Source organism: Falco punctatus (genome assembly GCF_963210335.1).
Source record: "Falco punctatus genome assembly, chromosome: 4".
Taxonomy (NCBI): Eukaryota; Metazoa; Chordata; class Aves; order Falconiformes; family Falconidae; genus Falco; species Falco punctatus.
Genome location: NC_137583.1, coordinates 72,119,693 through 72,146,832, shown reverse-complemented (window position 1 = coordinate 72,146,832; position 27,140 = coordinate 72,119,693). Strand labels below are relative to the sequence as shown.

The window sequence follows — 27,140 nt, the reverse complement described above, 5'->3', positions numbered from 1 at the left end:
AAAAGATAATGGAAGATAATGGCTATTATACTTGATGTGGTCCATTCTCATCATTTGCACCCATAACCATTTTTTTATCGTTCTAGGTATTACAATTACGGACAGTCAGTTGGGGCAGCAGAGATGCAATTGCTTGTGGATGGGATCAAACAGCCTACTGTCCTTTGGAGAGCATATTACAATGAGGGAAATCAATGGTTGAAGGCAGTCATTCAGCTTGGACGCCTTCCATATCCTTTCCAATTTTCACTTGATAAAATCAGTCTGGGATTTTATGACGGCATCTCAGCAATTGATGATATTACATTTGAAAATTGTGCTCTTCCACCTCCAGCATTAAGTTGTGAAGGTCCTGATCGTTTCTGGTGCAGAGACACAAAAGCATGTATTGATGGTTTATTGGTCTGTGATCTTGTGGATGACTGTGGGGATGGATCGGATGAAGACAACTGTAGTAAGTACTTCCCATTATTGCTTACTTTGCATCAAACCAAAATTTACTTGCTAATTCATCCCTGGAGTGAAAAAGCACAGTACTACTGCAGCCTATCAGTGTCACAGCCAATGATGATTCAACTGAATATAGTTACTGATGAAACAGAGTTGGATGATTTTTAACTTAAATACATATGATGAGTTACAATTGAGGGTAAATGGAATTAAGTCCCCTTTATCCAAATGAGTTGTATTTCCTTAACTTCTGTAATACACAAAGATGCATTACAAGTTTGTTTTAAAAACGGGGATTCACAGACTGCCAGTTGATTTGGGTTAACATGCTGTCTTTGATTATACTGATAGAACTATAGTGGAAGACATATATGGACAAAAAGGAACGTATGGCCTAGCTCTTTTTATGACGTATACTCTTTCTACCTAGAAAATATTAAAATATCTGTACTGCAAGGTCATGCCGGGCATAATTGTCCCTTTCAAAGAAATAATTTGTGAGAAAGCTCTGGGTTGTTCACATTTTTGACATTCACCTTGCAGTGCCGAAGGGTGCTGTTGATGATATTCTCCCAGAAGCATGCATTCATCAACTTTAGAACTCAAGAACATTAATATACAATGAAATTAACTAGTAGTTGCTTTATCACATCCCAAGGTAACTAAATTGGGCAAATCACAATGAGTTTGAGAAACAGGGAACATGTTACATGCTTGAGGGGATACCAGCCTGCACTGATACTTGCTGAATTTCAACTTAAAACTGATCTGAATTTGAAAGAATGTGAAGGCTTTCCAGCCTATCTCAGTTTTCCCACTTGTAAAAAGTTCATCTTCTTTATAAGCCATTTTGAGGTCTATACTAAGAAAGCATCATATGACTTGCAGTTTTAAACATCATAAAAAATAACAATTAAAAAAATTCACTTATTATGTCAGTTCTGTTTATGAAGGGCAGATGCAAAGATGAAATACAAGTTCATCACCTCTGATACACATTTTTTTTTGTGTTAGAAGTAATTGGTCTAATCAATAGATTTTGACTTGGTGTCAAATAATAAACTGCAGTTGTGGAATAAATGCCCCTTGTGAATTTGGCTTTGTTTATCATACTACTGTTACTGAAGAAAATAAAGATCTAAAACACAATCCAGTTTTACGACTGCTTCTGCAATGCAAAAATATATTAGCTCATTATTATTACACATACTTACAAGACTGTATCCTGTGGTTTGTTTCATGCAATTAACCTAGTTTTAAGTCTTTTACTCAGTTAAATTTCAAAGACCTTTGTATGCTTTAATTATAAAAATACAGAAATTTAATAATGTTATTCACAATTTTTTATTCAGTTAATTATGAAGAGTTTGCTAGATATATATTGAAAGAGGAGATAATTTAGTAAAGAATTTTTTTTGTTGTTTTGGTTTCATTTGGTTTTGGTTTTTTGTGTGCAGGCAGGTATGTATTCTTCAGAGGAGATTTTTTGTGAGGAGAAGAAAATGTGTTTTTCTCTATATTAGAAAGAAAATTTGCAAGGAGAAAAAGATATTAAAGTATGATCCGATCAGCTTTTGGTACTCCTTTCACTTGACAGTCTGTTCTGTTTACATTTCAGACCCTGACCTGCACTGTAACTTTGAAAATGGGCTGTGCAATTGGGAGCAGGACATTGATGATGACTTTGACTGGATCAGAATACAGGGTCCAACCCCCACAGTTAATACAGGCCCATTAAAGGATCACACAACAGGCACAGCCAGGGGACACTGCCTCTACATGGAATCCTCTGAGCCACACCAGTTCCAAGATAAAGCAGTTTTGCTTAGTCCCCTCTTCAATCCTTCTGTCAATGGAACCTGCATTTTCCGCTTTCATTATCATATGTTTGGAAAGCAAGTTTACAAGCTGTCAGTCTTCCAGAGAACTGTGAGTAATACCAATGGATGGCTGTTGTGGTACAAGTTTGGAAATCAAGAAAACAGATGGAACAGACAGACACTCCACATCAGCAGCTCTAAGCCATTTCAGGTATGATCCTTCTAGGTTGAGAAGTGCTTATTTGCTGCATCGTAAAACACTGTGAGTATGTGAATGACTCTGCAATCTCAAAACTATTTGTAACTGTCTGATTTAATTTATTTTGAAATAAATATATAAAGTTGGTTTTTTTTATGAAATATATCTGAAATATTTTTTTGTTGAATTTCTATTTTTCCCTACAACACTTGGGTTTAATGTTTTGAACAAGAACATGTGGCATTTAAAGTAGACGCTATTTTTGGTTTTCAAATATTTGATGAAACAAACCTATCTGAATCTGCTTGACAAAAATTTTGATTCATTCATGAAAAAAGGACTGTTGAAAAGAATATCCTCTTCTCTGCCTTACTTTTCCAGAGTTGCATGTTAATCTTTAATTATTTAAGGCCAGAAAAAATATCAGTTCAAAATATTTGGGTGCAAGGCTAAGTCAACAATCAAATATAAATAATGATATAAATGAATACACATATAAAGATATGATTACAGTAAGTTACCACTACAAATATAGATTTATTATCTCACTTTTTAAAAGTGTACATGTTATTTACCTTTCATTATCTGTGATTTGTTTATTTTGGTCAGTTTAATGAAACTGCAGGTTTATTAGAGGAGGCATTAGTTCACTTGACTGCCAACTAATCATTAAATCAACTCAAAACCTCAAAACATGCTATAAAAAGGAACACTTCCCTTTTAAATCTGATATAATGCAGTATTTTATTTAGGTTGTCCCATATTTATTTCCCAGATGACTATTTTTAGGTGGAGAGAATTGTATCTTCTTTGGAGAAAAAGGCTTTAATATTGCTGTGGTTGCACAGAGGCACCTGGAAGGAGAATGCTCATTTTTTGTCAAAATCCTTTGTACAAATGTAAAGGAGTAGCAACATAATCTAAGAAGGGACCTATAAACCCATGTGTCCTGTATTTGACCTCCTGAGTGTTAGGAAGGTTCCATTCAGAAACTGAAAGTATTTTCAATGTGTTAGTGTTGTAGGGTTTTCTACTGTACTTGCCAGTTCTGTGCAGGGAATACAAGGATCTTATATTCTTTTGATGCAGTTTTGGGTTTTGTAGTCATTTTTGAGGGGCATGAGGTGTAAGGTATGATTTGATTGTTCTCGAGAAAAAGATCAAGATCTGATGTTTGTTATCGTGTATTGCTTTGCTTTTGATGGTGCTTGCTGTGCCACAACCTACAACCCTACAAAACTCAGAAATTTTGAAGAAAATAATTGTTATTCTGTTCCTGTAAGTTGCCAAGTGCTGACCTCTTTCTGATCTTCCTTTTCAGTGGATAGTACTTGGATACTTCCAGGGCTAAAGACCTGTAGGGGGAAAGGTCTTCACAGTCTGTTACCACTTTTTCTCTGAAGTATTTCTACTGAGATGTGGACTAGAACAGCCTCTCAGTTAGTTTTGGGCTGTCTTCTGACTGGGTAACAGTATTAAAATTGTAACCTCTGTGTTTACTGTGTTGTGTTCCCCACACCCCATAAAGTTAGTGCTTGAGTGTTTTCACACCACATGCTTAAAGTCCCATAGGTCATTTCCATGCTTCACAGGAAATGTTTAGATTCACTTAAGAATGTGATTTTTTTTCTTGGAAGTCTAATCATAGGATGGAACTTTTTAATAGTTTTCTGGTCAACATACATGTCTTGACTTCTCAATGTACTCTATCTCTAGCCAGAACATCTCTTCAACTGTTCTGGTGTTTTCAGAGATTCCTAGTGAATAGAAAATGTTAGACTCTTGAACCGAAAATGGCCTAAGTCTCTGTAACACAGACTACCAGTTTTTCTTTTCTAAATGTAAAAGATATCGTGTATCTGAGATAGCTGGTACCATCTCTTCCTCTTTCCTCCCTATGTAAGTCTGTCATTTGTTTACCACATTCCAAGAAAGAATCACTATGAATAGTAAATCTCTCAAATTCATATTTTCAGTTTATTTACTAGTATGGGAAGCCAACTTTGGGACCATATAAACAACTGTGCCTGTATACTAACTGTTAGGAAAAGGAGGAGTTCTCAGCCAAAAATTCAAAGCAGCAAATAAAGATACTTGAGAACTTCTGGAAAGCCAGATCCACTTTTGAGTTTGGAACCTTGTAGATGGGAAATTGTAAGGCTTTTAACTGAATGGTGTGGCAGAAACCCAAAGGGAGCAGCACACAAAGACTTCCTTTCCTCACACCAGCTCCCACTAAACCTCAGAACCAAAATCAAGGACCAAAATCAGACAAAAATAAATAAGGAAAATTTATTGGAAAATACAACTTTATGGAAGTTTATATGCAAAATAAAATTGCAATTAAGTTGATATAAAATACATTTGTTATTTTCCTATTTTACAAGTGGTTAAGAAAAGTAAACAACCAAATCCACTGTAACAATTTCAATCTTATTACCAATTAGGTATTAGCTTAGAAAGTAATGGAATATTGATTGAAAATTAGAATGATACATTTGCTATGAATCTAGAATAGCACTGTGTTCTACAAACACAAACAAACCTTCTTTCTCCAGCTACTATTTTTAGTACCTGTTGTGCTATTTTTATATTTTTCTCAGTGTAAAATCCAAACTGTATTTCAAGGGACTGATTCTGAAACATGTATACCTGAATATGTTGATAATGGTGCAAATTAGATTTTTCAAGCTCCTGAGCAGCATTTTAAACTAGATATAATGGTTTGAAATATGACCAAACATGGGAAGACAGACAGCTGAAGCTGATAGACAGCTGTCTTCCTTTTTTTTTTTTTCCCCCATTGGTATTTGTACTTTTGACAGTGACATGCTGTTTGCAGGTATAGTAGTTGCAGCCTTCATTTCTCAGAATTTTAAACAAGACAGTTTTATATATTCCAAGTTTTGTCATTTTGGGGAAAAAAGGCTTTCTGTCCTGAAACGGACCTCTGTTTTATTAAAGCAAAATGTGACTTGTGTCTTTGCATTCTTCTGATATTCTGAATACCCTCATCTCTTATTCAGGCTGAGCCATCAAAGCGTAAGTGCTGACCAGTCCTATTTCAGACATTCCTACATAAAGGACATTGATGGTGGCATTTTACTATAGGTTGCAAATGTATCAAAAAGAACTTAATTGTCTTGTAAAATGCCTTTGTCTCATTTGTTACATAGTATGGTATGAGTTGTCTCTTGCAGCATTTGCAAGATGGAAATGTTCAGTATGACTAGCAGCTTGTTGTTGTTCTAAATCCTAGAACCCGTAGCATTCCCACATGCCATCTCATAGGATCTGATACCGTAGGCACCCGGTGCTGAACTGGGAGGCATTCCCTCATTCTTAGATCAGATAGCAAGAAACATCTTTGAGGATCAGTTAAGTCAAGGTTAAGGGTCCCCTTAACCTTGCAGACATGAAGCAAAGAAAGCCTGCGTTCAGGAGAGCTTTGTTTTACTTTGCTACAACAGGATATTCACAGAGTGAAGCATAACAAGTGTCATCCGTCCCAGCTTAGTCAGACAGTCATCTTGGAAGTTTTAACTCTAACAGCTGCTAGTTATCTGTTGAAGAGAAAACATTGGGTGGGTTCTTAAAGAAATCCTTAATAAAATTACTGTATTTCACAATACTCTGGATGAAAGAGAAAATTACTTCTGAAATTATATTCTAAGTCAGTCACATCCTTAATAATGTATTATTTGTGATATGTGACAAAATCATCAAATATAGTATCAGTTATACGGCCTTTCAAATGAGATGGGTGAAGTGTTAGCCATAGTTAGTTCTGACACATAAATCCACAAGTGTACTTCTTAGATGGTGCTAAATCAAGATCTGACCTTATTTTTTAGCAGCAGAATTTGTCTAAAGGCAGAGGAGAATCTAACGGAAGCTGTCTTCATTTCTGAGTCTCTAGATTAAGGTGATTGTTTTGTCTTTTAATACAATCATTCAAATTTTCATTTTTCATTTTTTCGTTTCTGTTATGGAGATATAGGTAATACCTTTTCTTACAAAGATTTTCAAATTCAAAGGCAAATTAGATCACTCTGAACACATACTATTTTCAGTTACTCTTCTATTTTAGCCATAGCATTAGTTGTGGAGGCACATAGTCACAGCTGACGTTTTAATCTTGCTTTAGTATGCCTTTGACATAAGATCAGTTTGGTGACAAATAACATGTGTAGTAAACATACATTATTTGCATCCAGGCCCCTACCATTCATCTAAAAAGAAAAACAGGAGGGGCTAAAAAACGTATCTAAGGTACTACCAGGTAGCGGGTCGCAATCACACAGGCAGTATCTACTTTCGCACCCTCTACTTCATCCTTTTTCATTCCTCAGTTAGATGAGGTAGTGATTTTCTTTTGGGATGCTAATGGTCTGCTCTGTAATAAGTGAAATGGGATCACAAAGGTTATTCTTCAGTTCTTGCATTTCTAGCTTTTTCTTGCAATTACTTTTCTGAGAAGAGAACAAATTGATCAACACCCCCTCCCGCAACTAGTTTTATAAGGAAAAACTGAGGGTTCTAGCAGAAAATTGACATTTTTGCATAGTTCTACTTTACAAACTGTTTTTAAAGTGGTTTTGAGTTCTCCTTCAAGCTAAAAGCCTGTGCTATGGCAGATTGTGAGGTTTCAGAACTCAGTTTTTATTTCATGTGTCTCTAGCAGTCATATTTTGCACATGAATAATATACTAGGATTGTTATAGTAGACTAAATGCCCTTTGTACCTGTTTAAGAAAAGATAATGACTTGCTAGACTTCCTCATCAACTGTAATATCCTTGAAGTAAGAAAATTTTGAATTTCATTTCCTACATAACAAGCATCAGAACTATTGAAATTACAGATTCTAGATCTTGTATCACATTTCACAGCACCTCAGAGATAATTTTTTAGGGGGCTTGCAATGTCGGTAGTTCTGTAGATCGAATTAAGTGTGTGAGTTTTTCAGTTGTCTCTAGTCATTAACTGACAAGTGTCAGGTTGAAATGCTGGACTTATACTGGTGTACTCCCGAAAATGGAGCTGACCAAACTTGTCTGTATTCTGTTCCTTGCATGGAGCTTAGCCAGAAGAAGAGTGCACATACCTTTAATTGTCCCAAAAAGAAGTACTATTTACTACTGTGAAAAGCAACGTGAGGAGACCATGTTTCAGACGGTTACAGTTGCATATCAGCACATGCAGCTAGGACTTACCCTTACCACTCCAGTCCTGTTAGAAGGAAACTGGATCTGAACAGTGTGTGCTCTTTCTTCTATATATCCTAAGAAAACAAATCAAATTAATTGTGTGTTTGTCCTTACATTAGGAAGGTTAAGCTGAAAACAAAAACTGAAGTAGAAATGTTTGACCCTTTCTAGAATACTTGGGTAAAGATTATTCCTCTCAGAAAGAGTGGTAGTTGAGATACAACAGAGAAACATCAAATCAACAGTGTCATAGAGAAGCTGCATGGAGAATCATCATTAATGATTTCTCTAAATACAGAGAATGAGAGCTACTCTGTGAAATTCTTAGGCAACACAATAAAAACAAAAGAAAATGCTGTTTTAAGATGGTCTGTTGCACAGTTCATTGCCAAGGGATGTTTTGGTTAAAAGGAAGTATGAATGGGATTGGTAGGTAATTGGCAAATTATTGAAAGAAAAGTCTGTTAAGGGCTATTAGCACAGCAAAAAGGCTATAACCTCCCACCTGTGATAAACTGCCAAGACTTTGGGAGGTACCATTGCATGCCTGTTTTGTTCTCATTGGGGGGTGGCAGCAGTCTACTGGGAGACACACACTGCAGTTAGCTGGACAGCTGACCTAACCTCTGGTACATCTGTCCTCACGCTGTAAGGTGCTGTGCTGCAGACAGCTTCTGGTGCATCCAAAGGCTCACCCTTTTTGGTATTCTAACTATGATTTCAGATTTTCTGCAGTCACTTTCACCCTTATTGAACCAGGTTTATTGTTGTCAAGTGTTGTTACCCTTCTGCCTTGATTTGATTGCTTGCTTCCTTGTTCAGGGGCTCGTTTTTGGTGCGTGCTGACATATCAGTAGGATTTTGTTAATGTTTAGTTGGTCAGTTACATATCTTTCATTAAACTCTGGTGTTGAAGCAGCTCTGAATTTATCAAGGGCTCTCTGTTTATTACACTTTTAATATCCACCTGTGATCATTCTTCTGTTACTGTTTTTGATCCGTTACCTGGCAGCAATTTTCACAAAGATTTAGTCATCATGTATTTCCATTCTAGCAACTGCTTCAATTTGAACTTTCAATTTGTCATTCCTCGTCTTTCTTCTCCTACTCTTTAAAGGTTACCACATGCTTCCGTTGCTTCTTACCTCTCCAATTCTACTGCAAATACATGGATATCCAGCCATATTTGCTGCAGCTTGGTAGCTCTTTTCCTGGGTACTAACTGTTTTTCTTCGTCTCTGATCTGTGTATTGATTTCTTCCATCCCTGATACCTGCTTGGGTGTTGTTGCACGCTGCCCTTTGGTTTTCACATTTACATTGTGCTATTGGTTTCTGATCTGTGTACTCACTACTAAGTTTTATTTTCACTGTGCCAATGTAAAGCCTGTCATTGCTGGCTGAGCTATACAGTTTGCCATGCGGTTGCCTCTGGAGCAATTATTAATTAACTAATGGATTATTATTGACAGGGAAGTGCTACCCATGTTTTTAAATCCTTCATTAATCATAGAATCACAGAATGTTTTGGGTTGGAAGGGATCTTTAAAGATCATTCAGTCCGCCCCACTGACCGTGGGCAGGGACTTCTTGCACTAGATTGAAGGCTATTCAAAGCCCTATCCAACCGGACCTTGAACATTTCCAATGGTGAGGCATCCTCAACTTTTCTTGGCAACCTGTTCCAGTGTCTTACAACCATGTCATCATAAAAAATGTCTTTCTTATGTCTTCTATCTCTTTCAATTATCTATCCTCTTTCAATTTAAAACCATTGTCCCTTGTCCTTTCACTACAGCCCTTGGTAAAAAGTCTCTCTCCATCTTTCTTATAAGCCCCCTTTAAATATTGAAAGGCTGCAATAAGGTCTCCCCAGAGCCTTGTCTTCTCCAGGCTGAAAGAACTCAACTCTCTCAGTTTTTCTTCACAGGAGAGGTGTTCCATCCCTCTGATCATTTTAGTGGCCCTCCTCTGGACCCACTCTAAAAGATCCATGTATTTCTTATGCTGGGGGCCCCAGAGCTGAATGCAGTACTCCAGGTGGGGTCTCACCAGAGTGGAGCAGAGGGGGAGAATCACCTCTCTCTACCTGCTGGTCATGCTTTTTTTATGAAGCCCAGGGTATAGCATACGTATCTCTGTAGGCAAGTTATAAAAATATACACCCAAAATCAAAAGAGCTGCTGTGTATTTAACTCTGAGGTCTTGTTAGAACATGTCCTGGCAGGGTGTGATGTGCAGAGGTAGTTACAGGGTGTTCTGGGAGCTGTGCCAGAGGATGCTGATGTCAGTCCAAATCATGTGGACTTCTTAATTTCTGTACTATTGAAGTACTAATGCCTTTTAATATGACAGCTGTAATACTTGCACTTGTATGACCTAGGTGCCTCCACCATGTTCTGTCCTTGTGACCAGGATCAAAGACTGTCTTGGAGAGCTGTAGTGGGCCAGGAACAAAAGCTGACATATCACATGTCGATCTCGTGTCCATACTTCATGCAGAATTTATGTAGACTCTAGTTTGGACAATTGATGCTCGGTTTTCTTCACTAGTCCACAGACTATGTGAAAAACAATACACGTGTAGAGTGGACAGAGAGGGAACTGGGACTCTTGTGGGAAAGAGTGAAAAACAAAGAGAAGACTTTGTGGTTGGTGGTGAAATTCCTTTTGATAGTGGAGGCTATTCAATACCCGGTATGAAGTGAAATACAGAGAATTTACATCTTGAAAATGTGTGTGGTGCAATGCAGTATACTTGAAAGACAAAAAGTAGTGTGAATTTTACAAAGGCCATTTCTAAACATCAGTATTGCCATTTCTGACAAGTGGATTTCCAAGCATAGAAAACAGTGTGAAAACAAGGAAATTACCTGAGAAGCCAGGAAAATATATTGTCCATTATGCAAACCTTCAGGGATAATTTCATGCTTTTAGTTCAGTTCTTTGGAAAAGAAACTGCCCTTTTGTTCAGTGCCATTACAAAGCTTAATACTATGAAGCCATAGTCCACTCTGAGGCAATAGAAGTAATTTATTCTTTGTGTTACTGTTTTATTGGTATGCAGTAGAGGATGTGTCACAATGTCATCGTCGCAACATATGCACAAAGAGACCAAAAGTAAGGATTTCTAAGCTATTTTAACAATGCCTTTTCCAGTCAAAATTGTATTCTTAGTTTCACATCTGTCATTTCCTTGCAGAATTTTTTTATTGTTGTTGGGGGGACAGCGACAAAGGGGGCAGGGGTGAGTGTTCTTTACCTTGGTTCCCTGATTACATGCAGGAAGCCCAAAGGAAATTGCACCAGGTAAAAGCAGCCTTTCTGTACGCCAATGAACTGTCAAGTACTGCCCATGTTTTAAATATGGAAAACCTGAAGTAATGAAAGACTTTCACCACCTTTCACAACCCACAGCCCACTGAGAGACTGTGTTGAGTTGTTTGAATTTGTGGGGAATTATGTAAAGTAGGGATTTTCCTTTCCTAAAAATTCAAAGTAGTGTCTCAAATTTGCTACTGATACCAGGAATTGCTGAACAGGAAAATGAGACTTGGATACCTTTGCAAAGAGAAGGAAAATGTTAGTGATTTTTTTCTTGTTCCTTTACTGGATCTAGAAGCCATCTTTGAAAAGTAGCGAGAAATCACAGGCAAGCAGTACCTTCATTGAAGCTTTAATTAAGTATCCTTCCATAGTTCTAGGCTTTACCTCAAACACAGGGGGCTTTTATATTATTTTTTATAATCTATATTTATTGAGTATGCTTATAGTAGAATTAAGAAGCAATGTAGAATTTCCACTTCTACTGAAGTACATAGCAAAACTCTTGTTGTCTTTAATGAAGACAGGATTTCATGGCAAGTCTTGTTCTCATTGTGTCTCTGTGTTACAGTTTTCTTTCTTTGGGAGGTTAAGGCTATTTGCATGGATGCAAAAGCAGGAATTCTGTGTAACTTACTATCTCAGTCAGGCAAAATCCTTTGGATAGAGAAGGGTCCACATCTTTAAGCAAAACATGTAATAGTGATCCCTTTGCTCGCTAGGATTTGCTGCTAGACAGATAATTGACTCAGTTGCTAGCAAAAATGTTCTCATAAATATTGAAAAGGAAGTGATGCCTGTCTTTTCTCAAGATATTCCTTAGCTCTGCATGGAAGAATTGCTTTAGCAGTGAGCATTGCACAGACTAGATACAAGTCTGTCCATGAAGGCCCTATTTGAGCTTCTCAGCACAGAGATGTGGAGATGTCTTTATGCAGCCCTTGCATCTTGATATGTTCCAAGGTACAAGAAGGATGGAAAAAAGTGCTTAGGTTATAACAAGATATCCTGGTCAGTGTGGGATACATTTTTTAGGACCATAAGTCCTAGGAATTTGGCATAGTAACTCAGCCAAAATCCTGTAATTTTATTGTTAATTTATTTTAAAATCTGAGGAAATGGTGGTTGGGAGAAAGAAAGGAAATGTGATGTATAGGTGAAAAAGTGTGTAAGCTGCTGAACCTGCCTAAACCTGCCATGGAAGATCACCCTGGCAGTAAAACCATGCTTAAGGTGAAGGAGTAGTGATGAGATTCCATCTGAAAGTAGTTCAGGGTACCGTAATATGATTAGGGTCAATAAAGGCACATCATGAAAGAACATCATCAGCCTTGCCATTGCTTTGCTGTTCACATACTACAACTGACCCACTTTCACTTGTATGTGTTCTTGTCAAAACAGCCCATCAGTTAGATCCAGTCTTTGGATCCTTAAACTGTCTTCATAATTAATCACAGGGATATCAGAAATGACTGATGCTCTAAAAAAAACCCTAAATTTATAGAGAAGTAGTAAAGGGACTTGCACTTTAGATGTGGGAGAAAATTCACAGTATCTTTTGGTTGTTTTTTTTTTTTTTTACTAGATTTGGCCTCATCCATTTAACCATGGATGTTTTAGTATTGTCTGTGAGTATATCTTTATCTGCCAAGCATTTTCATTACTTAGTGATTCTTAAGTAATTTTTTTTAAAAAAAACATCATCCATCCTCTTTAGGGAAAGAAAACATTTATATTTTTAAAACTAAAAGTGGTATTGCTAAAGGATAGATGCATTTTTAGGTACCTGCAGCCAACTGAACAGAAATTAAATTAATTTTCTGCCTGAAAAAGTATCTTCAGCTTTCAAGTGGGTTTTCTCCATTTTTCTGGGGATTTTGTGGGGTTTGGTGTGTGGTTGGGTTTTTTGTTTGTTTGTTTGGGGTTTTTTATTTGTTTGTTTTTGTTTTGGTTTAGTTTTTTAATGCTTCATATTTACAATCTGAGTTGCTTCTGAAAATAATCTTGTTCTGCCATAATCTTGTGAAATAAACGTGTCTTTGTAGGTGTATATCTACATGTATACAAGATGCATATCTTCTGTATATCTTTTCAGATGAAGTGAAAGCTAGGCATTAACTTAAATTGGATTAAATACAGCTTTAGCACTATAATTACTAGATAGATGTTTGCCAATTGAGCAGGGTAACCATGCTGTTTTATAAAGCTAGAATCTCAGAAATGTTTAGGCACTGACTATATACTACTTCTGCAGTAATTCTTTCAACATTAATATTACAGACTGAAAATACGGCAAAGTACTGACTCCTAGAAGATGTAAATAGTTATTAATATTATGCTTGTCAGCTGTCCCATCAACGTCAGTGAAGAGTCTGAAACAGGATAGAAATGTGATTGTTCCCTGCACTTCAGAGAAATGCTTGGAAAAACATCATAAATCAGCACGAGGGTTCACAAACTTATAGTGAAGTGTGATAAAGCACTTTGCTGAACTAGAAGTAGTGGGTTTCAGTATCTTGAAAAAACAAGCATTTTAAAACATAAAATATTTGACACAAGATTTTTCATATTTGGTGTGTATAACCTTAAGATCATTGGTAAGAATTCATTTGGACACCTGTATGAAAGGACTTTATTTCAACTTTTGAAGTCTTGAGGCATTGATTTGTAATGCATTTTCAATGGACACACAAGGAAGGGGTGGTGGGACTTGAAGACAGTGAATTGTCAAACTTTTCTACATGTGTCATTAAAATAACGTGATGACCCAATGTTGATCATCTTTCCAGCAGCTGATGGGCTGTCTCCACTTGTGCTTGCTTTTGGGGATAGAAGGGCTCCATGCCACGCATAACAGCTCTGTGTAATAGCCCTGATTGCCTAGTCATTCCCACCATGAGGAAAGCTGGAACACGCTGCGGCACCGCTTATGCCAGTGCACCCAGGTTTTTTTCCCAAGAGAAGGTGTGGAAAGTACAGAGGAAAAATTCAGTGTCATGTAGTCAGGATACAGCTACTGGACACCTAGGCAAGAGATTTGGAAAATGGTCTCAGGTCTGACAGTGCTTACTCATTTGATGGCAGGTGAGAAAGCAGAGAAACAGAACCGGTGAGGAATAAGTTGCCATGCTTGGGCTCAGTTATCAAAGAAGTCAATAAGCCTTTATTTGGCATGAGCTAGTAACTCAAGAAGTTAAAATTAAATTTTAATTTCTCAGATTTTGTAAAAAAATTGCAATATTTCTGAAAAAAAAAAGTGTTTGCTTGGTAAGTAGTTTCCCTTTTTTACGTAGTTCTTGAGATATCATAGAAATATGCTCACGTGTTCTTGAAAAAATCATCCTTCAGTGAAGACTAACTGTGACATGATTGTTGGATGACGACTTCCTGATAAAAAGGAATTCTGAAGCAAAAAATTTTGATACAGATTTCACACAATTCATGTTCTATGGCTTGTCCTTTACCTGTAATTACAAAAGTTCTACCATCTCATAAGAAATTGGTTACTTTTCTTGATGAAAAGTTATGAGACATTTGAATTTATTTATACATAACATTGAAACAGGAGTAGGTAACTTCAGATGTAGTTGTAAATGTCTTTATTTTTTTTTTTTTTTTTTTTTTTTTTTTTTTCAAAAAAATGGTGTAAATGTAAATACACAGTGAAACGTATATAACTTTCAATCCGGCATTTGCTTTCAGTAAATTAAGACAAAGGGGTTTGATGACAAAGTTTTCTGTCCATCATTTGAGCCCACTTGTATCCACTTTTGGATACAAGTTATTTGCCAGTTCTTTGCACCCACTTGTATCCAATTTTGCATTTGTAGCCATTTGTATCTACTTGTGTGTTTGTTCTTTCCTCTTCAAACCAAATCACAGTGTTTCTTGCCGGAAATACGCACAGCAAACCTAGTCAAAATTAGCATGCCGTAACTAACTACAAATAGAATCACTGAGGAACACAGTTGGCAATTCCTGTGACAAACCTGAGATATTTGTCTGTATTACTAGGTAAATACATTAGAACTAATATCACTATTTCCTAGATATTCAGAAATCTTCAGAATTTTTAATACCTCACAGTTTTTGGAATTGATTCCATTCCGGTTTAAGCTATGCTTGTATGGAAATTAAGATTTTACTTTGCTAACCTTCAGTGGGAATTGGCTAATGACAGAAATGGGCATTACTGTAAAAATGGAGCATTTGTACAGAACAGTATTGCCCATTGTAATTCCTCTATTAACACTTGTCATAATGTTCCTTCACCCTTCAAAAACCTATTTTGTTCAAAATCCTAAGGGATCAATCCTTTTCTGTATACAGAGTGTCATTGTAATATATTTTGCTTTTCATGGAGGTCACCCTCCCCCTTTATGTAGCATACCTTTTGCTACCTTTGTAGATTTCATTGAGACTGGATCTCTAGAGTTCTGAAAACTGGAGAAATTTGGAACTATTTATCCTTATTCAAATAATAAATGAGATGTGAAATGAGCTTCATGGTAGATGAGTTCCCTGGAGGTTGTTAAATAATAGCCTATGAAGTTTGCAGAATTTCAGCTGGGAAATTAATTTAAGTGGTCAATGCTTAACCACAGCTGCAGAGAGACTAAGTTTTATGCTGCAGCACCAATTCATAAATTTGTCCTATTTTCAATTTTAAGTTTATAAGTACACCTGTGTTACATTTCTTGTGTTACTTACTGAGTTTGTGCTATATGCCAGTGTCAGACTCCCCAAATAAGTACATAAATTAAAAAAAATAATTTGGGGAGATTTTATGTAATACAATCATAATCATCATCATAACAATAAAGAGGTATTCTGAACTGAATAAGTCCTGCAGAACTGTGTCCTGCCACTTCTACATTTAGGTATTTTTATGCCCTGAATAAAAAGTATTCCTTCTTAAGGTGCAGGAGTGCAACCTCCTCCAGGAAAAGATTGATGGAAGATGACACATAAGGATGCCCGCAGACCTTGTGAATGTCATGGCTGGGGAGACAGGCACAGGGAGATATGGGGAGAGAAGCCCCTCAGATGGTTAACATCCATTGGAGCACAGCACAGTCCCACAGAAAAATAGTGTAGTTTTATGGGGAGGCTTGGGATTATCTTAGTAGTAACTGTAAGTTGAGTTAATAAACCCTTTGCCCTTTTGTCTGAATTTTAGGTCATAATTAATAATGAATTATGAGCAGTTAATCATTCACACTTTGAAAACAAAGTAAAAATTTTATTTAAACTACTTTGTGTTTGCCAGTCAAAATTATACTGAAAGGAAGGAATTCTGTCATTTTTTAATGTTTTCTTGCATAGCTTTTCTAAATAATAGGTGCCTTGATTTGTCCTGTTTCTGAGCATTTTTATGTTACTACTACCAATACTGTAGCGTTACCCCTATTTTAACCTAAAAAGGAAAGAAAAGACTGGAGTAATATTTTAAAAAAGTATTTGTGGGCATTCTGAGGGAAAAATAAGAATTCCATGCTGAGATGAAAGCTGTAAGAAGCAATGCTGTCATTTACTGGTGTCATTCACAATAGATACATTTTATGCTAAAATAACCCATCTTCATCATATCCATTAAAGGACATATATCCATCTTCTTTTACTATACTCACTTATTCTGTGTAATTGAAATAATCTGTACTTGAAGTGTAATAATTGTTGTTTATTCTAGTTATGTCGGCATTGGTGATAAATCTGCTATTCACATGCAACTTTAGATAGCAGAAACAGATTTGTTAACTGCTAACATACTGACTGATGCTGTTCTCTTATGGTATTAAGGCCATTCCTTGCACCTTTTAAATATTATTTCCTCCCATTACATGTTAATAGATCTAAAGTGTGACTTATAAAAGCTCTGTGTCATACCAGTTGAAAAAACCAGTTCTTAGTGTGTAGATGAATTCTCTTCTTTCTCTCAAGTTACTGAGAACTTGTTTAATACACAGTGCTGTTTTCTGAGACTGGTAAAGCAGTCCTTTACAGGACTTCGTTTACCATATGACAAAAGAAATAATGAAGTGTAAAATGCAAACATATATTTTTGAAATGACATTTGATGTGAGGATGTTTCCAAAATATGAATGATATTTGATCAAAAGAATTGAGACACCTGTCTACACAGAAGTGCCTTGCATCTTTGAGTTCCAAGCAGTGCTTCATTACTAGTTGAACATAAGCTTTCTTTGCAAATAAAATTATGAATAAATGAATTGCAACAAAAATATTAGAATTAACAGTACTGTGAAGCAGTATTTCGGTATTTTTACCACTATTTATACTTCATTCTTTTGATTATCTATTGAACTGAGGAACAAACTGAAAAATGTAACTGAAATTTTATGTAGCATCCCAGAATAATCTGGAAGCTTGAATATGTGTGTGCGTGTGTAAGACATGAGAATAGTATTTTAAAGAAATAGCAAAGAAGTAACTTTAATATTTTAACTCCATTAGATCAGAAAAAAACAATTTGTTTAAATGTATGGTTTGAGGAGGCTTTGTTATTTTTATAAATAGGGATTTATAAATTACTTAAATTAAGAAAATTCTTACTAAATCTTTCGCTAATCAACTACTTGGATTTTTACTCTATGTCAAGAGTCAGCAGGAAATAGGCTTATGCAGTCAGCCAAGATTTCACAAATACTAACCTCTCCCATTCCTTTGCAGTAGACAATAATGAGAAAGTAAGCATATACAGCATTGGCAACTCTAATGAAATAGTAGAATATTTTTCTTTAAAGCGTTCCATAGTACATCTCTAACCTGCTTAATTGTTTTCATCACAGTAGGATTTGTATAAGACCTATAATTCGTTCACATGAATGTTATTATAATTAATCATGATTAATGTTATTACAATAAGTACCAAAGGAGCTAATCATAATATGCCACTTAGGATAATCTCTTGCCATCATTTTATGTCACAATGATGTTCCAGTGGATTTACACAATTGTGAAGCCAACCATTGTGTTATGGTTCACTGTGATTAATGTGACCACCAGTGAAAGCTGGTTATCATTAGCCTCTTTTGTAAAGTGTCACTAAATAGAATATATCCCCTAGAACAAATTTAATCTCATTTTAAGTGTGAAACATGGTAAATGACTCCACTATCAATAGATATGAAATATTTAATGAGAAGTCTACCGTACACTGAAAAATGTTTTGTAATTCTTGTTCCCCTAGATCTTGGTGAAAGGTACTGTAGGAGATGGTTTCACTGGAGACATTGGACTTGATGACATGTCTTTTCTAGGCTGTACTCTTTACAATGGTAAGAGCATAGTTAAAGTGTACAGCTCCTAGCTGTGACCTGATTCTTTGCTGTCATTTGTAAATGTCACTACTGGAAAAGCAAAAACCAGATTGAATCGTGACTCTTGCCTTGCAAGGAAATCCAGACTTGTTTCCTTGCTTTTCAGATCCTCATATCCAGGCATCAGCCCAAAATGTTTTTTACTGGGCACATAAGGTCCAAAAAAGAGACCTTCAGTAAGAGGTGTGCAGCTTCCTAAGTCTTCCAGGTCCTAGAAGGAAAAAGAAGCTTAACTGTGTGTAAACACACTGACCTTTCATTCAGCAAACTTTGTTTAATAGAGCCTTCCATCTCCCCTCTATAATTCCTAGTGTGTTTACTGTGCCGATTGTGCTCACATTACAGCACACATAAGGTTCAGATGATAGAGCAGCCTTTCCTCAGAAGTCATTGCTATGTAGGGTAGTGCAATGTCTACAGAATTGAAAGTATTATATCCCAAAATACATGTACTTCAAGACACCAGATTCCAGACCTGTCACTTCATCACAGATGGGATTTTAAGAGGACTAGTGTTAGCTGCAGCAGGCATTACACTGTTATATATGGTGTGACAGTTGATGTACAGTCATAATAGGGCTGTAGAACAGCAAACAATATAGAACAGTTTCTTAATATTAGTATCCTAGCACTAGCTCTAAAACACCCTAGTGCACATGCATTTTACTCTGCTACTCCAAAATTTTCTTGTAGATATAATTGGGCCTGCTAGGAATATCAAGTTTATATGGCATGTTTCCTGCCTAGATAATTATCTCACAATTTACCAAGTTTATACAGTCTACAACATTTATTATAACATCTTGAATATAAAGTTTTCTGTAGATATTCTGTTAACACACAATGCCTTATATTTGGGGAAGAAAAACTTAGAAGAACTAGTCAGAAAATCTCTATATGTTTTCAAATGAGATATGAAAAAAGTTTTAAAAATAAAGAAGAAGAAAGTTGGGAAGTACAAAAGGTCAGAGTTTCAAAGTTCATAAATAAATAATATAAAAAACCCCCGTTGTGTGTGGAAAGGTAAACCAAAAATACTCAAGTATAATGGTGGTCAGATCTGAATAGAAAACATTTTTTGTGTTCTGCATATTTTTAAAATGCTTTTAGTATTGAAAGCAGTTTTTGAGACATCCCAAGGTCTTCTGCACCATAGAAAGTATCCCAACCACCAAAAAAAAGAGTCAAAGAGACTATGGGAATAGTCTGCAAGATAGTCAATAGCTATGGCATATTTCACCATATATAATGCAAGTTGGACCAAAGAAAGAAAGCAGGGCTGCTATGTTCCTGCACCCTAGAATTAAGCACTAGTCACCCATTGGCTCATGTTCTACTTCAAATAACCAAATACTGACCAGGGAGAGGTGGAGTTGAAAATTTTGTAAGATCCCTCATAAGTAATATTAAAGGTGTATAAACTTAAGCATACTGCTTTGATGCATCATTTGAATGACCTAACCAAGGCTATTCAGTGATACTTGATCTGGACAAAATGGGTTTTCATAAAGCATAGAAAATTAATTATTTCAAGAGAAAGGAGCAGATTCTCCTTTCTTTTCAGTTATCATGAAGGTTATGGTAATTGAAAAATTATTCCCCTGTTTCAGTGGATTAGGAGCAGAGGCTTGAATGTGGCATTTATATTTAAAGATTTCTGACCAATAAGGTCCTTGCTATTATTATGAGCTGTAGATACATTTATATCATACAATGATTCCTTCAAAGGCTTCCTTCCCCTAAGTCTTTTGTTTGAGTCTTAGGATATTACGGGATTATCATTCATTTGATTGAAGCATATTTATTTCATGTCATAGATGTGCTTTCTACCTTATGAAATAGAAATGGCTCCTGCTCATGGGGTATTTATTACCAGCCTTAGTATTCCAGGCCTTGGGGGAAGAAAATTCCTTGCTGTCCTAGGCACATGTTTTATAAAAGGTCTTCACATGTACTTTTTAATTAACTCAGCTGTATTGCTTAGGTACATTGTGCACTATAGCTAATAATTTCATTAACAATTAAATTTAAAGAGGGAGTATATAATGAAAATGGATTTTATGGACAACAATAGCAAGAGTTTTCAAGAAATGAGAGTGAGCCTGAAGAAAGTTGCACAGTGAAGAATAGGAGGAAAGACGAAGAGAATTGATATGAAAAAAGTGGTAATGAGTTTGAATGAAACACAAAGGAAGTGGTGGAACAAGACAATGACCTCAGAATAATTATTCTAATAAGAAAAAAAGTATTTTTTTCAGTGATGAAATTACAAGACAACAAGGTTACATAGCAATTTCCACAGTCACTTGCCATAGTCAACGTGTTAAAAAAAAAGTAGCCATTATCATCAGAATCTGTTAGCCTTGGTTCACAGGGAAATTAAGTTTTCATGATTATTCTGTCAGTCTCTGTGGCATTATTTTTTTTTTAAATGACTCACTGGCTTGATTCAAATTTGAAAGACATGTAAAAGGTGTAAATAAATTCCTCCAAGTGTCAAGGATTGTTTGAATGGTGGTTGGCTAAAATGACCAGCCTAGTGCTTTCCACTGAGGAAACGCTCAATTCAGTTCCTACTGGGCAATATTTAAGTCATTCAGCTTGGCCACCCAGACATGTTTCCAGTAAAGCTGTACTTTAAAGCTGTGTTGACAAAGGGTGGGAATGGCAAGGAAAAGAAATCATTACAAAATTAAAATGCCTTGGTCCCATCGCTCAACATTTTGTTGGTTTGTTTTTCAAAGGAAACTTGCCAACAATCTCTACAACTACTTCAGGAACTTCAGTGCCTGCCACGCTCCCCATGAACAACTGCACAGAGGAGGAGTTTGTATGTAGAGCCTCTGGCCATTGCATTCAGATGATCCAGAGATGTGATTTTAGTCCTGACTGCTCTGATAAATCCGATGAATCGGCTTGTGGTGAGTGTACTAAATCTTGTATTTTGCTAACTTATTAGTTTGTGGCTGTTAAACACATTGCATTAACTATTCTGCATTTACCTTTGCAATATGGTATTAGTACCTAGATGCTATTTTTAATGTGATTTTCCCTAGAAAAATAGTAACATTTTGCCTTAATGTGGTAATCTGAGATGTTATACATTTTCTGCCTTCTAATAGGCTGATTCAGGCTTGACATTCCAATTCAACTGACTACTGAAATGAAGTGGAGAAGGAAGGATTTCTCAGTTCCCCAATGACTGGTAGCTAGACATGACAGTTTTTTTAAGTGAGCATAGTTTCTCAAATTAAACAACCTATGACATAATTTTTTCAAATGTTCACTAGCCTAGACTGGGAGAAAGAATAACGTTTAGGTGTACATCTGGGATACTTAGGTCCAGGTTTTTTACCTAATTCTATGAATACGAGATTTAGGAGGTTTTTTTATACAAAGTATTTTCATCAGCAGCAATGATCGTGAAATTCAGCCTAATCCACACAGAAGTGAGTTCCAGCCTGAAAAGCTCTGATAGTCAGATGGGGACACCAGAACTGGGACAATGGACAGGGTCACCACATGTTTTCTGTAGAGGTCTAAGACACTTTTTGTTTGCTTCTGAGTTGCAGCAGTTCATATTATAGCATTTTAGAAGAAACTGTCAATGACTTTGTTTTGCCTTAAAGCACAGTACTTGAAAATACTGCTGTACTGAAGCTGATTAATGAAGAAGACGCACATCTAGAGACAGTGACCTCGTCAGCCTTGGCAACTATTCTCACTGAAGAACAAAACTCTGCATTCATTATACATTGTGTAGGGAACTCAATCACCTCCCTCAGGGCTGAGGGCTCAATGAGAAAAAGTAACATCAGACTCCCTCTGTCTATTTCTTATGTGGGAGTAACTGGAAGAAATGAATCTGATATATAAATATCACTGATTGATTTCCTGTAGTGAAAAAAAACCACACAACATTGAAATTCTGCCCCCAAAAGTAAATGCAGAACCCTTTGGGTAGAATGTTTTTCCCCCCTCAGAAATGTACATTATCTTACAAAACATCCTTTCCTTCTGAAAGACATAAATACTGTGAAGAATACACCTTTACCTATTTGCTCTGTCTGAAGTCTCCCATCACTACAGCGATGATGGCCATTTATCACTCGAACGGCAGTGCTGGAATAGGAATTAAGAATGTCTTGACTGAGGGCAGAAATATATTCTCAGGAAGTTATCTTTCTCAAGGCATTTGAAACATGATGTTTATAAAACATGTTAAAAAAGGGGAATAAACACTTAATATTATGCCACTCATCATTCTCAGGAAATGCCACAAATCTTTATATTGGTAACTTACAAGATCACACTGGCTGTGGTTTGCTTTCTTACTGGAGATACACAAGCTATAAATCAAAACTCACTCACTCCTTAGTCTACCATTTTCAGCCTCCCAGGAAGGAAGCATCATAGGCACCTAGCACCCTATGATTTCTTGATGTAAAAGTTACCTCAGCTATGCTAGCATTTGAGCTTTGTGCCTTAAAGTAAGTTTGCATTTCCCTGCACAATTTCACACACTCACTTAGACTTGAGCATAATAATATGTTTCAAAGTTCTGGAGAGTGAAAAGACTCACCTTGGATCACCTAGACAAAGTTTCTGCAAAATACTCAGGAATGCATACTGGAAAATAAATATTTATAACAGAAATGGAAAATAAGAAGTTTCTTTACCCTGAATACTCTTACAGGGGGATGCGTTGTGAGGGAGGGACAGTAGTGAGCTCACTCTTGTCCAGTTGCTAGGAATCAAAAACTGAGGCACAAGCAGCTGCACATATATTTAGTAAGATAACAATTCAGTATTTGACACAAATACCAAATAGCTGCATTGTGTGACTTCCAGGTCCTTTATATTGCCATATTGTTTAGTTTATTGTAACATCAATTAATGGTTTCCAGTTTTTATATGAACATGAAATAATCACTATTCATCTCTGAAGTTATGGATTTCTGCGACTTTGAAGATAAGAATCAGTGTGAATGGTATCAACCAGCCTTGGAACAGATGTCAGGAAATGATTCCATCGATACCACAAATGTATTCAAGTGGGAACTTGGAAGAGGGGCAAATCTCTACCCTGGGCAAGAAAAACACTGCCCATTAATTGATCATACTACGTGAGTACAATTTTTCAGGTACTTGAATCCTTCTTGGACTGTGTGAATTTAGTGACTTGTGGATTATCAGGGGGAGAAACCGCCCAGTTCATGATATTGAAGCAGTTTACTGATTAATAATGTAATGTAATTAACTGACATTCAGTAAAGTAGATATGCAAGATCAATAGCATCAATACAACAGATGAATCAAAATACAAAATGTTAGTAAACAGGTACAAATTTCTAAACACCTTTCTATAAGTAGTTCCCGAAGTTTTGGTACCTCCCCATCCAGTGAAACACATGTGCACTCCCTCTCCCACAGGACATGTTGGATACAAGCATGTTCTCCCTTATAGGAAAGCAAGTTTGGAGGCATGACTGCTCCAGCTTTATGTGTGCACATGCCACTGCCTACAATGTGTAATACATACGCCATGAGAAAATAACCCTCCTTGTAGCACTCCAAACTATCAGCCCATCAACTAGATGCAGGATATTTGCAGTTTCCAGTGAGGGTGATGCTCTGTCTGGTCTATGCAGTGGTCGTGGCACCAGTGAGATGACTTCTGGTATGTGAAAATTGGGTTTTGGTTACTGTTGTTTCCAGTTCATAATCTCTCCCCATCATTACGAATTTTCGTCCTTCTTTTAGAGTTTTTTTCAAGCTTATGTCTCCTTTGTTTGAAAGCTGTCTTTGCAATTTACTGGGTATTGTTTAATTGCATTGATAGTAGTCATCATCTTGATCAGTTTTGGGTGAATGCCTTCTACAACAGTGTTTACTCACACAGACAGTATATGCTCACTTTTCCACCTTACTCGCTGTCGTTATCCTGGCAGCTTTGCCCAAGGGTGGGCAGTACAAGTTACTGCAACAATGGATCTTGTGAATTCTGCTGTTATTTAATAAATAATTAACTAATGTAGTTCAAAAATACTGTGCAGTTAAATTTAGTTTAGTTGATATTTTACCATTTTTCTGATAAATGACATCACATCATAGTTAAATGAAAAACTTTCTGTTCTCTCAGTGGAGATTTCTAAATTAATTTTAGAATCTAGGTAGGTTGTTTATGATAATTACTAACTCCTCCCAAACACTTTCCTTTGATTTTTCTCAAGGAGCAAAAATTAGCTTTATTCCATGGTCATCTGGATTTACCTGTTTGGGTTTTTTTAAAGAAGTAAGAAATGTGATTAAAAAAACACATTAATGCAATTTCTGTTCCACTTAAAAATAACAGTTAAAATTTATTGAATCAAAATCCCTATAGTTGACTAGCAAATTTATTAAGCACAACTTTAAATGTCATAAAACTTCAATTCATGTAACAAGGAAATTTCTGTACAGCATCATTTTCCTGAACAGAAAAATGCTTGCCTAGTTCTAGTGGCAGGCATGTTTACTTTCTGTGACAATAGTCCACAGAGTGCAAAAACTGGACTTTAAATTAAAACCACCCCAGCAGTCTTTGCTGTATTTCTTCTAGTTTAAAATGAGATTATATTGCATTTACTCAGTCTGAGACTATTTCTATCACTATAAAAGAATCAGCTCAATGTATTAGTTTCACTGTGTACTTCATTAAAATCACTGTGTATTTTTACCAGAAAAATAACCACCACAACAAATCCTCATTCAACAATATAAAAAAAGAATTAAAGTGCTACCTGATTGTTTCAAGGTCTCAGCATTCTATATAAAAAAAAGGAAGGGTACTCTGTAAAAAAGGGCAACTATTTATGATAGATTGGCTGTCAAATATTTAATTGGCTGCTATTTAATTATTACATATTAGCTGATACCAGCACTATATATGTACTTAGTAAATTCTCTCACAGCTTTTCCACTACAGATTTGTATTGGCACAGTGATACATGGAATTGTATTACTGTTTTTCAACATATTTTCAGGGTTTAATGCAACTAACAATATGTTGAAAAGGACTGATGAAAAGAGAAAGTAAATGATCCATAGAGATTGCAGTTTCAGGCAACACTGAAATGTATTGCTGTTGTGATGTTTCACATGAGATGTAATTTGGTTGTACTGTTTCCCCATTCCCTTTGTTTATTGGCCTATAGAAGAGAACAGGAGCAGGATGCTTCCAAATTACAGCAGGAGATGCAGAGCAGCAGTTTTGTTCAATTAAAACCCTGCAACGCTTTGTTTTATTTTCTCATCCATTTTCCCCAAATTTCCATGGAGTTAGATGAAAGAAGCTGTAGTACTGTAATCCTGTGTGATTGCTTATTAAAATACAACATACAGGATTATGTATAGAAATGCTTAGATTCATCCTGATGCAAGAACGGGTGACAGTGCAGCTTACAATGAGTTCTTTCAGCAGAAATAACTGTGAATAGTCAGAGATTCAAACCATCTGCTTGCCATAGAATATTCATTTGGGCTAGCAACATCTAGACTGATGAATTGTAAGACAGAGGTGTGAGACTTTGAAGCTGTAATTACATTAATTAAGTGAAAGTAATGACTTCAAAAATGGAGGACAGAACAGCTTGTATGTGCATATATAAGCCCAAGGCTGGAGGAATAGAAGTCATTGTGGGAGTCTGCTATGGCAGCCTGACAGTCCTTGGCTTGAGCTAGAGAAAGGCTGGCATGTGTTTTGCAAAGAACTGGGTAACGCTGGCATTTTGCACTGAAAATACTGTTACACATATATGAATGTAGAGCTCTTATGGCATGTTTCTACACTTAGCAAATGGGAATTCTCTTAGGTTTCTAATTGCTATAATAATGAAGATATCGCTTTGTGTAGGCTTAAACAAGTATATAGGATAGAACAAGCAAATGGATAATGCCATACATTTATTTCCATTTTTGAGAAACTGATTAGTGATGTAGCAAATTCTTTGACATTATTGAAGATATTTAGGTACAACTGTTATTTGAAAACTTTAGAGACACTTAATTCATATGATAATTTATACCCAAATATGTCATCAAAACTAATGAATCAAAACAGAAAAGGATGTGGAACTAAAATTATAAGCTCACATGATAATTATTTCTGGGTAAATATCTCCCTTGATAACCATATGTTTAACACACCTTCTTGCTTTTGTGTCTGCTTTTCAGACAATCTTTACCAGAATTTAGCACAGGAAGAATCAGGAAAAATTAAAGGCTTTAAGTGATGTATTTAAGCCCAGCAGTTTTTTTCAGCAGTCAATAAATATTTTAAAGTTGAGAGCCTAAGAACTTCTAAACAGCTGAAAAAAACTATAATCTCACAGGACACTACTCGTGAAACATTAGAAAGGAGAAACCTGAATTTAACTACCTGAAGGCACTTTTTTTTTTTTAATGCTACATTTCACTTAGCTGATACAACCAATACCGAAAAACCTTTCTATTATACTGCATGTACAAATCGCCCTTGTTCTGTGCCATTGAGCCTGACAGAGAAGAGAAAATAAAAGGAACATTGAATTCTACATTGCAATGCATTTTTGAGTGCATGGTAAAGAGTAGGTAGTCCCCAAAATAATTAAGGAATAGCTTAGTTAAAGGGATCAGAGACCTGATCAACTATGGCCTGGGAACTGTTGTGCAAGCAATGTTGAGACAGCCTTTTATATATATATATATAAGCTTTTATATATATATATAACCTTTGTCTGGGGCATCCATAGCTGGATACATTGACTCTAAAGGTAAGAT

The 27,140-nt window shown here is 36.1% G+C and overlaps 1 protein-coding gene across 1 annotated transcript in view; it reads left to right on the top strand.

The window, feature by feature from the left end:
* MALRD1 (MAM and LDL receptor class A domain containing 1) overlaps positions 1-27,140 on the top strand; it is a 298,926-nt gene that overhangs the window by 68,637 nt on the left and 203,149 nt on the right. The window contains exons 16-20 of the mRNA XM_080382356.1: positions 87-454; positions 2,069-2,481; positions 18,212-18,299; positions 21,086-21,262; positions 23,290-23,467. Coding sequence (XP_080238482.1) covers positions 87-454; positions 2,069-2,481; positions 18,212-18,299; positions 21,086-21,262; positions 23,290-23,467 — 1,224 coding nt within the window. The remainder of the gene's footprint in view (positions 1-86; positions 455-2,068; positions 2,482-18,211; positions 18,300-21,085; positions 21,263-23,289; positions 23,468-27,140) is intronic.